Below are 18,097 nucleotides of genomic sequence, written 5' to 3' on the forward strand. Positions count from 1 at the left end.
ACTACTTACACTTCCATTCTTCAGCTTTTTTTATCACATTTGGTCCTTCTTGGCAAAAGAGATACTTGGGTGAATCATAAAATTTAGAATTGTGATTCATTGTTAAAGACAACTCTGTTTCTATCTGTCTTGTATAATGAAGGTTTTGTTACAAATCATGTCAGTTTTAATGAATATCACAAAACCGTAGCTTGGGTCAAAGCAGGGGAAAGAGAATAAAAAGGTTTGGTGTTTTCTGAGTCTTGTTTTAAAAAAAGAATTTCTTTAATTTTTTTTAGAAAAGCATGTTTGTTAGCTATTCATGCAAATAATGGGCAAGCATTTTTATCTAATCTTAAGCATAGTAACATAGCACTTAATACGTGAGCAGCAAATTCATTGTTGTAGGCATGAACTTTATTTGAAGAAGGAAGATAGTCATGACAGTTGTGTTGAATTTCTATGATGAATGAAAATCTGAAGCTGTTATCACTGATAAAATGCCTTTTAACAGCGCCTTTTAGCAGGGCAGGAATGTATTACAGAATTGAAGCAACTTAAGACTTCGGTCTTTTCAAAACTCTCAAGAGACAATGATAGGTTCATCAGCAAGGAGTTTAAAACTTTATTTTGACCTCAAGAAAAAGGAAATATAGAAATATAGAAAAATATAGAAATGTTTTCTATAAGAATAGCTATATAGAAAAATATAGAATATTTTCTATATTTCTACATAGAAATATAGAAAAACCCCATATTTTATTGCAACATTTATGTTGTGTTTACTTTCATAAGCTGTTTCTCAGTTAGCAAGAGTAAGTTGATCAGATGTCTTAATGAGTCACCTGAAACCCAGGACGGAGATGCACAGTGTTGGCAGTTACAAAATACCTCCCGCAAAAAATAAAAATGAAACAACTACAACCAACCAAAAACTGGAATGAGAAAGTAAATCCTCAACAAACCCAAGCTACAAATATTTGATGGGGCAGTGAGAGAAATTAGGGTTAGGGTGTGCTGAGAGACATTACTTTGTATTTTTAAGGCTGGCATTTATTAGCTCATAGATCTAATTTCAGATTAGTAGTCTGCTCAATGAGATAGAAAAATGAAGCTTGAAATTGTGAACAACTTAGGCAGGTAGGTGTTATGTTATACTCGTATCTTTGATGTTAGTAAACCTCAGCTTTGATGACTTTGAAGAAACTTAAAAACACAGTTCAAATCCCTTTGAAATTGTATAGGAAAACCTAGGAAAGTTACTAAAACGGCTTGTTTCACCAGTAGCTCCTTCAAATTTAAGTATGGTTTGTTGGACGGCATCCCAATGCTAGTAAAGAGGACATGTAGCAGATGAGAAGCTTGAGTGCCCAAACTGCAATAGCCTAATCCCATCATGATGTATATGGATGGATGCACATGGTAAGACCTATCCCAGTGACCGAAAGAGATTTGCAGAAGGATGCACAGCCGGTAGTCCTTGCCACCATGAATTTTCTTCGGAGTTTTGTAGGAGGAATGGGGTGAAAATTGTGAAATCTGTCAGCATATTCTGTAATAGAAAGAGGAAGGTTATTTGTAAATTTAAATAGAAGTTAAAGTAACCTGGCTGTCAGAGAAAATGCCTGGATAGCCATACTTGATGTCACTGGGGACTGGCCTCTATTACAGACCTGATCCCGAGCTCTTGTAATTCTTCATTCACGGGGTGTCTGTAGACTTATTTGAAAGACAGAGAATGGGAGGAAGTTTCTCAGGATGGCCATTAGCACACGCAGAGGCCTTTCAGGCTTGTTTGTGCCACAGGGAGGCTTGGAGGCAGAACCTGTGGTGAAAAGCCCTGTCCTCCATCTTTAGTCAAGCAGGCCTCGCTTATGGACATGGGGGAGATTGCTCTTGTGGGAGTTTCATGCCCTTATTGAAAGCACAGGAAAGAAGACAAAATTATGAAGGAGTCCTGCTCTTCATGGAGCTATAAACTATTATTTTAATGTTGTTAAGACTTAACAGATAAGAGTGCCCTATTGCCTAGTTAATATTTTAGTCATTGCAAAGGACAGTGGTCAACTTCAGGATTTATATTGAAGTAAGTAGTTGGACTACTGCTCAAAAGCAGTGTTTACATGAGTGGTTTTTTGTTTGTTTGTTTGTTTGGTATTTTTTGCAACACAAGAGCCAGAATCTCCAGACAATTTTATTTTGCAGAAATACATTGTTATTCTCTGTGGAACATAAAGAGCGCTTTATGTTCCACAGGCTTGTATTTTCTCAATATTATGTGCATGTGCTCCTGCTTAAGATACTTCATGGTAGAAACATTTCATCATGCAGTGTCTAATCTGCTGTGTCCCACAGAGGAAGAAATAAACATAGATGAAATCATAGATTAGGCAACGTGGATAGAAGGTTTAAGAAAAGTTACTGTGCTGAAATAATTCTGGTTTTCTAGAATTGAAAAAAGAATGTTTTTGTTGTTAAAAATACTGAACAATTAAAAAAGGACATAGAACACCTTCATTTATGAAGTAATTTTTAGGTATAGGGTCACTGAATCTCACATCTCAGTGAAATCTCAGTGAAGTATGCAAATGATGTTAACACTGGAAAGGTTTTTATATAAACCCACACATAATATGACTTGTTAAAATGCAGTCTCAGTATTTAATTATGCCAACAAAAAATATATTAGCCTGTAGTCCCCTGTGGGGACTTGGTGGAAACAATGCTGTCCAATAAAGTTTTAATTACATCAGAGTCCTTTGTCTAGAAAATTTAGACTGCCATTTATTTCACACCCTTGTTCTGGGAGATAGTGATTGTTAAATACCAAAGCAATTTTGTAAGTGAAAGGTTTCCATGTTAAATTTGATTTTTCTGTTAGCTGTATTCCTGTTTTTTCACTTAATAATCACTTGCATTTAATTCAGTAAAAGAGGAACCGTGCTCTTTCCACTTACTGCTAATGTCTGTAATAAATATAACAGGGTTGTATAGACAAAATAATTAGCCTGTCATGGTATGGCTTTATAGTAGTTGAAGACACTTCTCTGTATAGTGAGTTAATCATCAGTCTCAGTAACTTCTACCAAATATAGTTAAAGAACCACAGGTTTGATCAGAGAAAACTCATCAGCAGGGGATGAGTTTGCCCAGATTGGGCTGTGAATGGAAAAAGTAACTCCACTAACAGTAAGAGTATTTCAGATGTCAAGACAGTTAGCTGGCCAAAATAGTGTATTAATGGAATTTATACAGTTATCAAAATCCCTGCTTTGAGTAATAGAAAAATACCCATTCTTCAACAGTCAGAAGGAGTATAAATCTTTCACATTGATACTTGAATATGAAGAATAACAGTAGGAAAATAGAATATAGAGCAAATTATCCAGGTCTTGTCAATTAGATGTAACATGAATAGTTATGGACAGGCTGTGTAAAAACTAAGATTCAGGAATTGATACAGTATGCCAAGCTGTCCTCTAATTTGTGTTGTTATTAAGGTGAAATATTTAGGTCTCAAGAATGAAGGTTTCCTGCTTTGATTGCTACAGTACAACTGACAGTTAATCTGGAAAAAACCCCAAAGTGTTAATCCTCAGGAGAGCTTTTCACCTGGGTCTGCCTGATGTAAATTAAATGCATTAATATGAGTATGAAAAAATTTATGACAGAGTGGATATCTGCACATGGAGTAACTTTTAATAACTAGGAAAGATGAGGGAAAAAAATATTGGCTTTAAAAAAAGCCAATTTAGCTAGAAAGAAAGGATGTTCATCCATGAACGATATTTGTTTCTTGTCAAAGGACTAGGTGGAGAAGCAGTATGTTGAATAGGTATTAAACTTTTGAAGAAAGTTATTAAAAGTTATTGATTAATTAGTGGACCATCTTTTAGCCCTTGGCTATAGTGTAGTTTTCATTGCTAAAAATAGTGGCCTGCAGCTCCCTGAGGACGCAGTGAAGATAATGCAATTAGTTTTGCTGATGTGTGCACATGTCAAAGTCAAACTCAAGAGAGAGAATTTAGGTTTGACCTCTGTTAATTTCCACATGGTAGAACTAGTCTGAACTATGTTTTTTCCTTGGGGAAACTGATGTGTGCTATTAGCAGAGAAGAGTATCTCAGAAGAATCCAACACCATAGCCTAAGCTTCTATTGGAAGATAGTAGTTTGACTACTATTGTGTTTTTCCAAAATATTAGTGTAATTGTAGAAATACTATAGTATGGCTTTTCAATTTTTAAATATTTGATTTTGCTCATTGAATCATTATATTTGAAAAAAAAAGGCTTTCTCGTGTAAACTATACCAATACTAATAGGGGTTGACAGAATAATTGTATTAGACAATGTGCAGCTGGACTGTCCTCCAGTAAGCACAACTTAATGCAGCACTGAGCCTATTACAAACATGCTGGCAGCCCTGCTCCAAAGGGCAGTCAAGGATCAGAGAAGTTGTTTTCTTAGCATCCCAGAAAAAACAGCACCACCACCACACCCCCGCTTCACAGTATTTTACCACATACATGATGAAAAAACAATGCCCTTGGGACCTCTGGATATGTTTTAGTAGGCACACGGTCTCAAAATGAACCATGTGGGTCATCAAGTTCAGCTTCCTACAGTCATCATGAGGAAGAAATTTAGTTTAGAACTAGTCAGACAAAAAAGCTTTTTTCAGAAATCATAGGTTGCTAGACCATTACAATTACCTTAGAGCAATTAAAAAAGTTTCCTCAGCCATTTTTCCTTTTTTCCTCCTGGAGGACATATTCATAGAATCATAGAATATCCTGAGTTGGAAGGGACCCACAAGGATTATCGAATTTCAGCTCCTGGCTCTCCACAGGACAAGCCCAAGAATCACGCCATGTGCCTGAGAGTGGTTGTTCAAATGCGTCTTGTACTCTGGCAGGCTTGATGCTTGGTGACCAGTCCCTGAGGAACCTGTTTCAACTACCCTCTGGGTGAAGAACCCTTTCCCAATATCTAAACTAAACTCCCCCCGACATAGCATCATGCCATTCCCTCATGTTCTGTCACATAAAAGAGATGGGTGCCTGCCTCTTTGCTTCCCCAGTCATAGATGGTTTTCTGCTTTATTTGAAACTTTGCATCCAAACCCCTTTTTCTCCAACAGTTGAAGTTGATTTTTTTTTTAAATTCACACGCTAATGAAACAATTATTGTATGCACAATTGAAGTGCTATGCTTAAATTATAGTGTGATCTAAAAAGTTATATTCCCCCATATGTATACAGATGCAATGTTACTGCAACAATTGGTGACCTGAATTATTTCACAGTCTTGAGCTACGGCATCTACTTTGTGCTGTCAGATGCCAAGAAACATAAATATAATTCTGAACAAACAACTAGAAGTTTCCAATCTTATTACTGTGTAACAACTTTTATGTTATTTTGGGAAAGAAAATAAAGGTAGGTTTACTGAGGATTGTGACAGAAAAATAGATAAGCAACCATGTTTAAAAAAATACACATGAGAAACAATAATAGGGCATTGTTGACTTTGATGAAGGGATAAAGTGCCTCCTCAGCAAGTTCGCTGATGACACAAAGCTGGGAGGAGTGGCCAATACCCAGAGTGCTGTGCAGCCCTTCAGAAGGACCTCAACAAGTTGGAGAGGTGGGCAGAAAAGAATCACCTGAAATTCAAAAAAGGCAAAGGCAGGGTCTTGCATTCCATGTACCAGCATAGGCTGAGCGCTGACCTGCTGAAAAGCAGCTCTGTGGAGAAGGACCTGGGGGTTGTAGTGGACAACAAGCTATCCATGAGCCAGCAGTGTGTCCTCGTGGGCAAGAAGGCCAACAGTACCCTGGGATGCATTAGGAGGAGCATTGCCAGCAGGTCAAGGGAGGCGATCCTGAACCTCTACACATCCCTAGTGAGGCCCCATCTGAAATACTGTGTCTGTCCAGTTCTGGGCTCCTCAGTACAAGAGAGACATGGAGCTCCTGGAGCAGGTCCACTGGCAACAAAGATGATTAAGGGACTGGAGCATCTCTCTTATGAGGAAAAGCTGAGGGAGTTGTGCCTGTTCAGACTCAAGAAGACTGAGAGGGGAGGGTATGAAGAGGCTCTTCTTGGTGGTGCCATGTAGTAGTACAAGAGGCAATGGGCATAAACTGGAACACAAAAGTTCTACCTGAACATGAGGAAGAACTTTTTTATTCTGAGGGAGAGCGCACACTGGAACGGGTTGCCCAGAGAGGTTGTGGAACCTCCTTCCCTGGAGACATTTGAAAGCCTTCTGGGCACAGTCCTGTGCAATGTGCTACAGGGGATTATGCATGAGCAGGGAGGTTGGTCCAAGTGACCTCCAGTGGTCCCTTCCAACATTAACCATTCTGTCATTGTTAAGGACTATATTAATGAAACATCCCTATTCTTCGTACATCCTTATGTTCCAACTGTTTCCTTTTGTGTGACTTGAAATTTTCTTAAGGAACTTTTTTTTTTCTTATTAAGTAAGAAGCTTTTATTCAGGACATGGCTATCCTGTTCTAAAAAGTTGTACCCTTATTGGCTGATCCTCCACTCCTAGGAAACATGCTTTGTTCTTCAACCCTTTTTCAAGACTAAAGAAGAACTGAAGAACATCAGGCATCAATAGTTGTAAGCGGTTAAGAAGTATCCAGAATTCAACTATGCCTCTAAATTTTATGTCTATCCCTTTTTCTAAAATACATTCTGCTGGTAAAACTTTATAACTTATACACAATTCAGTTACTTAAAATGATATTACAAGTTTTTTAATGTCTGAGATGTAGGCTGTGTCTTTGTAAAGCAGTATAACAGATGTGGATAACATGGTGTAACCTTTATAATATTTACAGTTGTCTGTAAGATTTTTCTTCCTGGTAAGTCCTTATAAACTAATTTAAACAAAATCTCAAAAAAATCGGAAATGTCAAATGTATTCATTCAGGTAAAACTAGTGGCAAATATTAAGTTTTTATATAGGTATTCTGGGCTTCCAGTGTGTTTTTGTGGTAGAATATTGTTGGTTACTAAATTGAATAGAGACATTCATACAAAAAATGCTGAATTAGAATCCATCCTTTTTTGCTTCCAGCAATTACTTGTCGCAGACAAGACGGAGGACAAGCAGACATCAGTGAGTGCCTTAAATATGCTGGCCCATTACCATCCTTAACACAGATGTGCCAGATTCCCTGCCAAGATGATTGTCAGTTTACGAACTGGTCAAAATTTTCTCCCTGTAATGGGGACTGTGGAGGAGTCAGGACAAGAAAACGCACTCTTGTTGGTAAGAGTAACCAGAAAAATAATGCTTCTTTTATTAATTATTAATACTGTTTTTTTTAAAACCTGAAGATTTCTGAGGTTCCCTTATGACAAGCATTTGTCATAGTGGCAGAAAGCAGATGCAGTGTCATGCTTTATATACTGTTAGTGAAACAACATCCAGGAGAAGAAACTCCTGCCATATGTCAGAGACTTAATTATGAGTAAGTGGCTAGAGAGAAGATGGGGAACACAATATGCCAAGATTTTTTACAAATGTAGTTATATATTTCATAAATTTTTAAAAAATTTTAACAGACAAGTCAACAATCATCTCACCTTAACAGGATCGAGTGTTAACCTACTTACCTTCCTCTTCCCACATTTGGTCTTGGATAAAACAGGACTTCCTTCTTGGATGGTGTTTTGGTGCATTTAGAATCACTATGGCAGCTGAATGCTTTTCAGCCTTTTGCTATAGACCACTATTTTCAACCTTAAACTTTGGTTTGCCTCTTTTGAACTTCTTAGCTGCAGTCTTTAATGTCAGATTTATGATTAAGCCAGTCCTTTCTCTGGCTGAATGTTTGCTCTCCAAGTTCTTTTTGTTCTTTGTTCTTCCATTGCCTGAATCCAGCAGCACAGATCACCACATGAGGCAACACATTGCCTAATTTTCTGCCTTATTTCTTGACACAAGTACTAATGCTCTTATTTTGTGTCCCATGAAACTTCTTGAGGTCTTAGTTAACAGAATAAAAAGGTTTTCCAGTGATGACCAAACCCTTACCACAAACTTTTCCTTTTTCCACATAATAGACACTGTTCCACTTAGAAACACTTTTTTTTCTTCAACTTGTTTTTAATTTTTTTGTTTGTTTGTTTGTTTTTTAATTATTGTTTCTTCTGCGTGAAATGAAAAAAAAATGCTGTGCTTCTAAATTATAATTGAAACCTCAAGAGTGAGCCTTGGCCTCTGCCACGCCACTCTCTGCCAATTAGTCTGTATTGTCTGCTGTGGAGGAAAGCTAGCTAAGGGGGGGTGCCCATTAGCAGCATCAGAAAGCATGTGATAGGATCCAAACCCTATCCCCCACTCCATCCCCCTGTAAATCAGACCAGTGGACAATGAATAATTCATGAAATTCAAGAAGCCTCACTGTGACTGACTAATAATTCCAGTAAACTTTATGCCAGGTTTGCTTCCACAAAGAAAATAAAACCCCCATTAACAGTATTTTTATTTTTTTTTTAAAGCAAGAAAGTACAGATTCTCCTACCACTCTAATAACACTTTGTGATACTTCCTGTCTTTAGCTGTAACCCCTTCACTTGCTAAGACTGTGATATGTGCTGTGGTGTATTTTCTGTGGCAATGCTACAGAGAACATGTACAATGATATAGGCTAACATGTAAAGCTTGGAGTAAATTCATAATTATTTCCAGAGAAAAGGAGGAGGAAAAATGCACATTTAATGAGATGTTGTGTTGTCAGAAGAATGATAAACTTTTCTTGAGGTACCTGTTGTCTATTCTAAATAAAGGCAGTAGGAAATATAAGAACTAAGGATGCTGCAAAGTTGTGTCTAGTGCCTTGTTTTTAATAGCAAGGAAAATGCTACAGAATACTAATTATATCTAAGTAACAAACCTTTTTAAAACTACTTTTTCAAGACTACTACATTAATTTATATGAACTGTCTGGTATGGAAAGGAAAACTAAGCAAACTTTACCAAAGAGAAGATTAAAAATAGTTTTAATGGGAAGAGGAAGTTGAGTGGATGGTTATGATCCAGTTAAGGAAGGAAAACAAGAAGAGAGTTGAATAGAAACAAATTCATAGAAGGAGCTTATTAGAGGGGAGAATGGTAATTATTAACAAATGTACTATAAAAAATATTTAACTTAAAGAATTTTGACATGTTGAAACAAGGTACTAGTATAACAAAGATGCATATTACTTCCTTCTGCACTTTCAACTTGAGAAAACTTGACCCAGACAGAAATCTTATTATTGAACTGCACACTCCTGATGAAATAAGAGAAAAAGGGTATATTTGATTAATTGCTAACTTTTTCAAACTGTACTCCCCAAACATTTTTATTCAAAGTAAATATTGATTGTGTCTTTTTAAAAGAAAGGCATTGCCTTTGAGCAAATTGTAAGTATCCACTACTTTTAGAAATTCAAGTCAATAACCTAAATGAATAAAGATTAATGCAAGTAATATTAAGCATATGTATATGATTGTAAGCACTTGTTGCAGAAGTCTAAATGAAATTTTTTGGGAAAAAAAATGTAAACTGATACAAACTTGCTGAAACAACTATTTCTTCTTTCTAGGAAAAAGTAAGAAAAAGGATAAATGCAGAAATTCTCAATTGTATCCTCTGATTGAGAATCAGTTTTGTCCATGTGACAAGTACAGTGCTCAGCCTGTGGGAAATTGGTCAGACTGTATTTTACCAGAGGGTAAGATGGAAGTATTGCTAGGAATGAAGGTACAAGGAGACATTAAGGAATGTGGACAAGGCTACCGTTACCAGGCCATGGCATGCTACGACCAAAACAATCGACTTGTGGAAACGTCACGATGCAACAGTCACGGTATTTAGAAAACTATTTTCTTTCCTCTGTTTACTTATGTGCTTTAATTAATTTAACATAATATGTGTACAAGTAGAATTATCAGGTTAATATTTATTGCTTAGGCTGCATTTTATCCCACAAAATACCTTCAAACCCAGCACACGTTTTTACTGACTTGTTAAATAGTAAACTTAATTTTTACTGATTGCTACAGTGCAATATTTAAAAGTAAAATCATGCAAAGTTACTAAGTATTTTAATGAAAAAATCAAATCTTGTTATTTTTTCTGATAACTGCATCTAGAAATTTGAGAATAAAGCAAATTAGAAGGGTTAAATTATCAAAAATAAACAAGCATGTGTGACTATTTTGGAAAGGCTGAAATTATTTCCACAAATTCTTTAGATAGCTTTAAACTTCTTAAATAGCCTTATCTCTCTCCGTTTGTTCTTCAGCACCGTAACAGGCAGGCATATATTGGTCTGAGTTCGACAGCACACAACACTTTTTCTCTGTATAAATCTGTCATGTGTAAAACTAGGACGGTTAAGGAGTTTATATTCTTTCTTTTTATATTGCTTCAGGAGAGAGCAGTGTTCCTTCCTACAGGGGATCCATCTGTAGCATTAGGATCAAAACTGGCACTTTCTGGTTTTCAGTGAGCCAGAATTGTGCTAATTGACATCACTGGAGTTTTTGTGTTCATTTTTTTTTCCTGCTTGCAATGAAAAATTGTATCTGAGCAATCGGTATGAAAAGCTGGATATTAGTCTCTGTGTCATTAAAAGGTCAATGTGAGTTTAATTCTTATATGTATTCTACTTTCTAATGTTAAATTAAGATAACAGAAATTTCATTTATGTAGTTGGGTAAATTTAAGCTAGCTAATCAATTAAATTAAATTAAATCAGGAGATTTTAATTTGTACTATTAATTCCTGTTTAGAGCTATGATAAATTAGAAACTCAATGTATCGAGCCAAGCTATTAGCATATCTTTGTAATACAATGGAAGAGTGTGAGCTTTTAGCTTAATTCCTCAAAGCAAAGCTGGAAGATAATTTTGTGGAGAATTTTCTCCCATGTTTATTTTTATTCAAAATCCTCTTTTCCTGTAGTTAGCTTATACTGGAAGATATGTTCGTTTAAATATATCTGAATGACAAAGTCTAAATCCTAAACTCTCATGGGACAGAAAATCTCTCTTTTTACTCTGGGAATATTCTTTAATTCTGTTCTCAGCTATTTGCCCTGGATTGAGGCCTGTTCTGTGTAGTCTAAAGAGGACGTGCTATGCTTGCTTTCCTGACCAGGACCACTTCTCGTCTTTGTAGTACCAAAAGATGCAGCTGCCTCTAATGACCAGCAGTCGTGTGAGCACAGATCTGCCCAGGCTGGGTAGTTGTCCTGAGGGAATTAGAAAGCTCCTCAGAAAGCTGGCAGGGAATGCTCAAAAAACAGTCACGGAATAATCTGATTTGTTCAGAGGGCACCATTATAAAATGCAGAACAGAAACTTTTTCCTATTTCTTTGGTGATGTTTTTTAAACTTTAACTATATTTGACACTGTGTTAGAAGTTCATATTCTTTCAGCATTAAGAATGAAACGACCTTTGAAAAGTGGAAAACTCTAAAAGAACTTCAGTCTGTGGGAAACTAGGGGAACTGATGGCCCAGTTCCAGTGAGTTTCCAAACTGCCAATGAGTTTTCATTGACTTGAGGAATGGGGACTGTCAGTTTTTGTGTCAACAGCCAAGGGAGGACACATGAGGGAAGAAGCCCTCTCTCCAAGAGGAAATTGAAGCTGTCGTATGTGGTAGGTAACGTGCTGCTTGAAGTGGTTTGCAAAAAGGGGTAGGGACAATTTCTTTGTGTAGAGCAAGTACAGATGTAGCTGCTTTCAAGCCCTGGCATTGCATTTTGAGGTGCAAATCCATTGCAAGAATTAAAGAGATATAAGAGGAATAAAAAATTATTTTAAAAGGATATTCTCAACCAGCCTTGTTTACCCTGATATAATATATTCAAGATAGGAATTTCTGATCCAATAGATTTTATCAGTGAATGTTGCCTACACTCAAAGTGTCCACAATGGATAATAATCCAGTGGAAAAGCTACTAACAGTGTGTTATTGTTATTCCTACTATAGCCAGGACTGCTGTTTACATGCTCTTAGCACTCACAAGCATCCTTCACAAAACACAATAGGGCATTGCTTTGCTGTGTTTTTTCTTTCTGCAGTTCCATCCTATTTTTCTCAGGGGAAATTTGAAGTCTCTTTTAACTCTCCTTGTAAGCTGGAAGTGTTTGCCAGTCATTACTATATTTGTTGTAAATTGGGAAGCCTGAACCCTTTGGTTTTAGATGTTGTTCTCTTTTGAATTCTTTCTCTCTAGATCAGTTCATTAAGGTGTCTGGTTCTTTGATATTCCACCATGCCACCTCCACCTCACCCCCACTCCCCTCCTCATGTGTATTTTCTCATCAGTTCCATTTGAGGGAGAGAGTACAGTTAACTTGGTCCATGGTGTAGTGTGTGAGCAGATGAATCTTGGAATTGCTGTTGAACTAATCCTGTATTCCTTGCGCTTTTCTAAAATTGCTTGACAGGAATTTCTTGTATACAGGGAATGAAGTATCTAACATTGATGATAAGGAATTAGACTGATGCTAAGGAATATGTCACTGAAATTATGATTTCCTTTCCAGTAGCTCCTCTAGGTGTTGTACATAGGTAATAGTATAGGCTTACCTTATTTATTGTCTGCTTTTGGCATTTTTCCAGGTTTAGCATACTTTTGCAGATACAAGGGGGCTAGAGCCAGTTATATAAATTTTTCAATCTAATTTCAGTATATGTCTCTGCTTTTTCTGAATGTCTGCTTTGTATCTATGGATTATGTTATGATGATTTGTTTTATTTTTCTCAATATGTATAAGCAACTGTTTTGCCAGGTAAATCTTATTTTATACCTTCCCAGTATTTATGATGCTTTTCATGTTATTTTCATCCCCTTGTTCTATGGTAGTTCTTTAGTTTGACATCATCTCTAGATTTCAGTATGCTGTTTGTTCGTTGGGTTGGCTATGTTATGCCAAATCAACAAGAGACTTCTGTGGTATCACAGTAGTACCCCACCTGCTAGCAAATTAAAGTGCCTTGTAGCTTTCCATCAATCTGTGTTTGGTTTTTCAAGCTGAAGTTGACAGGACTCAGAACTCAAGCTTGTTTGGGGTTTTTTTGTAAATTTTAACGCAGTTGCTTATTTCCCTACACAAATGATAACACTGGATTTTTCACTAATTTTATAACTGATCCAAAGTCTCATCAGTTTTTTTCAACTATGTTATCTGTTTTACTCAGAAATTTGTTCTACTCTTTGTTCCTGTGGATCTGTTATTTCTTTTCCAACTACTATTGTATGTAATTGCATTTTTTATAGGATATTATTTGCTTAATTAGCTTGCAGTAGTAGAGAAATCAAGACCTTTAAAGGGAAGATCTTTCCTGTGTGGTATCCAACTTTTACTTGAACTTTTGTTATCTCCTGACACTATGAAATCCTGAGGTGCTAAATGGAGCTAATTGAACTTCTTGAGCTGTGACAACAACCTCTAAATTTGACAAGAGGGACAAACTGTACCCACACTGATGTTATTAATATATCATGGGATATGCTATGATATCTTAAAATGCCACAAGCAACTCAAATTGAGAGACTGTCAAAAGTTTTATATAAATAGTGTCATGCAAATTTATGAGGCAATGAACAGGTCAGTGCTGCAAGTCATGATGTTTTGAGTGGAAGGAATGAGAAGACAGATCCACTCTGCAGTGCCACAAAATTTGTAAGCTGTTTTGAAAAATGCTGTGTGCTTATAACCACAATTCAGTTGACTTAGAAAAGAAAAGGTAAACAGGAGCAGAAGAATAAATACTTCAGTACTCTTTTTACTGCTTGACACATCTCATTTTCAAAAGATTTGAGAAGAGCTAGCAACACACTAACAGTTTCACAGACACCAAGGAGCTAAAGGACAGGAATGACACAAGGACAGTGCTAAATTAGCAGACCCATTGGGAGATTCATGTGATAATTTTTGAAATTTTGGGTGCAGTTATAAGGTCCCACGTACAAACAAGTTTCTCAAATTTTCAGGAGTGACCGTAACACAAAAGGAAAGGCAAAATATGATTAAATAAATCTGTTGTTACTACTGGATGAGAACGCTGGGGAGCACAGGGCAGAGTCCTTCTGAAGAAGGTCCTTAGCTTTCTGTAGCTTAACAGGTGCTTCAAAAAAAATCCCAAACAAAGAGCTGAAAGCAGACCTAAGTTTCAACTGCAAAGAGACAAGGCAGTTTGGTTTTTTCCTCACTTTCTTTTTTATCTGTGGGGGTGGGGTTGAGTGTAATATATACCCAATATTTTGATTTTTCATTTAAAAATAGTTTTTTTCAAATTTGAGCTAAATTTATTGGGGAAAGAGTTTACACCATTCAGCAGCCATTTGAAATATTCTGCCACTGGTATTTTTCAGCATTCCAGTTCTTCAGAGTGTGGGGAGGAGCTAACAGCTGCCAGTTGCCAATGAATGTGGTAACTGAGCTGTTGTTTACCTGTTTTCCTTCATGGAAGACAGATAAATTGCCCTTTCTCTTGTTCCTGCTTTTCTTCAATACTACATAGGTAATTTTACTGGAGAAATATAAAAATGTATAGTTCACTTAATAGTCATGTGTGAGAGGTTTTTTTTTCCATTAGAAAGGCAGCAGTTGTTTTTCATAGCTTTATCCCTGTCATCACTAGAATACTAGAGCTCTGTGGATAGTGACATGTGTCTGCCAATAATCTGTTTCAATGTATTTATGAAAAAAATTGAGATTCTCTTCATTGTCCCTTTAAACTGCACCTTGAATTTTCATGACAAAAAATCAAAAGCAAGCCACTGTCATGTGGCACTACACTATCTGCTCTTCAATATCTAGTTTTTCTCCATCATCCATCAATTAAGAGTCGTGACCCACAAAAGCTGAGCGGTGGTTGTGTTTGTGTGTGCCTAGCGAAGGCAAACGTGGTTCATGGCAGACAGATGCAGAATTTTTATATAGGTCGTATTACCCTTCTTAATTCATGTCCGTTTACTGTTAAGACCTTAGGCACAGTCAAGCAGTCAGGGTAGTTTGTCTGCTGCCTTATTAGTGTGAGATTATTTGCCCCTTTAGCATTAATTAAATGAGATGCATTGATTTGTGCTGACTCTACAAAGCCCTCTGTGGCTACAAGGCTTATGTGGGGGATTAGAGAGGAATATCTGCATATCAGTGAATACTTTTACAACAGCTGTTAGGAGTATCAATGTGAATCGAGGAATTTTGTATTTAGTTCCTTATTTGTGCAATAGTAAAATCTCGTATGGTATAATGGAGTCTATGGGGTCCAGGATGTCTGTTAGAACTTACTTTATTCACTTTTAATAGGATTTTTTAAATCTGTGGATTTTGACTTTCAGTATTCTAACCTGAAGCAATGCAAATTTATCCAGAAAAAAATATCAGTGTTAAAATTTAATTGAGGGTTTTTGTTGAATGTTTATTCAAAAGTAAATTTATTTCCTACAGGGACTTCTAATCTAGTATGGTAGTAAGCTAAGGTTCTGAAATTGTTATTAGGATACTTTGATGTTTCATAGCTTATATATTTTCTAAGATTTTCTTTTAAAATATATATTTATGTTGTGTGTTCTCTAGGAATATGCTACCTTTTGTCTTGCACCACAAATCCTACCTTAGGCCTCTGCATTGTGGCGCCACCACATCTACCTTGTCAACAGGTCATCAGTCTTGAAGCAGTCATCCATCAACCCAAAGACCTGTAGTTAGTTCACCAGAGACAGAATTACTGATGCAGGAGATAGTTAAGCACGAACAATTGCTCTCAGGTTTTGAGGGTTTGAAGGGTAATCCAAAAAAAAAAAAAAAAAAAGAAAAGAAAAAAAGTCTTATGGTGTTCAAGCTGTCTTTCCATGGCTCAACAGAAATATGAATACTCTCCAAAAATACATATATTCTGTTACAAATGAAATGCAAATACTTGTATATTTCTAGGTCCTGGAAGATATATATTTCCTATTTCCGATATTTCCTTCAAAAAAAAAAAACTATGATAAGAACATAAACCATTCTGACATTGCAGGTGGATTTTTTTGGAAACATAATATGACATTTGGTCATAAAAGCAGGAGCATAACTGTCAGTCCTATGGACAAAAGAGTTCATGTTAACACTTCGTAAGATGTTTATATTTACACATTTTGCACCCTTCAACTCAAGTAGTCAGTCTGTTCTTACACACTACAAGTGCAATTTGTGGGGAAAAATCTTGTATCCACCTACTTAACCTGCTTTGTCATTAGAAAAAGTGTGAAGTCCATGAGAGTCCTCCCTTATAAATTATCCATCACGTCTGTTAATGACTTTGTTCTAGGAGTCCAGATTTTCTAGCCAATTAGCAAGGGGACAGTAACTTTTCCCTTTTACTAATGAGTTCTATTCATAATTCTGGTGGTTCAAAGCCATTTTTTAAATTGTGGTTCAGTAATCTTTAATGATAGAGTAGCCATGTTCCTGCTCATAGTAGACAACTACCCATTTCCCAGCCTTGTGAAGTTCAGCTGATAGGAGCTGAAATAATCAAGAAACTACTGCCCTGGGAAAAGGCATAGGCCCTTAGAAGTAGGCATCTCTTTCCAGTGCCTCTCTGGACCATGCAGGGCCTGTACTCTACCACAGTGCACCAAGGTCTCATCTCTCCAACATCCCTCAGATGTTCCATGGCAAAGGAAGAGGTTTAGGAAACATGAAGGCAAAAAATGAACTGCTGATGTTCAGAGAACATATCTTCAGCCTTTACAGTGTTGGTCTTCTATTTCATTATCCCTCCCTCCTCTATTAACTCTTTTCCTCAGCTCTTCTACATAGCCATTTCACTTCTCTCGTTCTTTCATTCTCTCTGCATTCTCTCTACATCTGTAATTTCTTGTTTGTTCTTTAAACCTCAAAGCTCTGGTATGACTTTTGGTGCAATAATATTAACCAGCCTGTCTATGTGATATAACTGGGTGATATTCCACCATACAGACCCTCACCCACACATTAGAGGCCTGTTTCATTAATAAGGTTTTGCACTCTAACACAAGTGTCACCCTTTGAAGGATGATTTGATCAGACTGAAAACAAAACTGAAAATTAATGTCAGAAACTATGTATCTGCATCACCAGTCCCATTTGCATGTAATATTTCTGGTTTCTGTGTTTTTTTAACATATTTTTTCTATATAACAACATGTTATCCTCTCTCTTGCTGAAATTTTTACACTGTGAACAAAGTTTACAAATACAAACAGCTGAAATTTAACAAAAAACAACAAAAAATAATATAAACTTTTCAAAACTCCTAACCATCTGCTTTCTTGGATATGAGGTAGGGTTGCTATGAACTTAAGGAGCTTATCATCCTTGATCACTAAAAAAAAAAAAAAAAAAGATAAATAAAATAAAATAAAAGATAAATAAAAGATATGCAGACATCATAGAAAGAAGACTGAGGTGATGACAAGCTCCAGAGAAGCTTTTTCTGAAATGTATCATTCAATAGGTAAATGGAGTGGAACAAGTAATTTGCAACAAGTAATTTATTTTTTTATTTCACTCTTCTTTCTTGACTGAAGTAGTATCTGTAAGCAGTTTGAAGTCTGCTTCTGCTTAGTTCTAAGGGAGTCCAGTGGCATAGCTAAATGCTAAATAGTCTGTTGATCAAAATAGTGAGGCCCCTGAGAGGAAAAGATGCCAAGGCATGAATATGCCAAAAACTTTTTGATGTCAGATAGAACAGGGTCATTTTCATTCTGCATACTAATTACACATAGAATGCAAATCAGAGGCCAGTGTTTTTATTTCTTCCCATTGTCCTCTATTTTGATTTTTGAGAATGTTCTTCATTAGATTTCACTGTCTGGTCAGGGGATATCAGAGTAAGCTGTCAAGAGCATTTCATTCTGCTTGTGCTTCACCAAAATATTGCTTATGGCACGGTGTTTTTTTCTTTTCTCTTCTTTCTTCATTTTCTATCCCTATGCAATGTGTCTTTATAATTCTCTTGAATTTATTTCTCTGAGCCATTTATTTCCTCTTCCTTCTCCCTCTCTTTTCTTACCCTTTGCTCTATTCCCCCTCACTCTCTATTTTGTTTTA

The 18,097-nt window shown here is 36.4% G+C and overlaps 1 protein-coding gene across 4 annotated transcripts in view; it reads left to right on the plus strand.

Moving 5' to 3' along the window:
- THSD7A (thrombospondin type 1 domain containing 7A) overlaps positions 1 to 18,097 on the plus strand; it is a 269,424-nt gene that overhangs the window by 216,126 nt on the left and 35,201 nt on the right. For all 4 annotated transcript variants that reach the window (XM_027723206.2, XM_039388627.1, XM_027723207.2 and 1 more), the window contains 2 exons: positions 7,077 to 7,271; positions 9,596 to 9,859. In XM_027723206.2, coding sequence (XP_027579007.1) covers positions 7,077 to 7,271; positions 9,596 to 9,859 — 459 coding nt within the window. The remainder of the gene's footprint in view (positions 1 to 7,076; positions 7,272 to 9,595; positions 9,860 to 18,097) is intronic.

This window comes from Pipra filicauda, unplaced genomic scaffold (assembly GCF_003945595.2).
Source record: "Pipra filicauda isolate LSUMZ 115617 unplaced genomic scaffold, ASM394559v2 scaffold66_size7647185_pilon, whole genome shotgun sequence".
NCBI lineage: Eukaryota > Metazoa > Chordata > Aves > Passeriformes > Pipridae > Pipra > Pipra filicauda.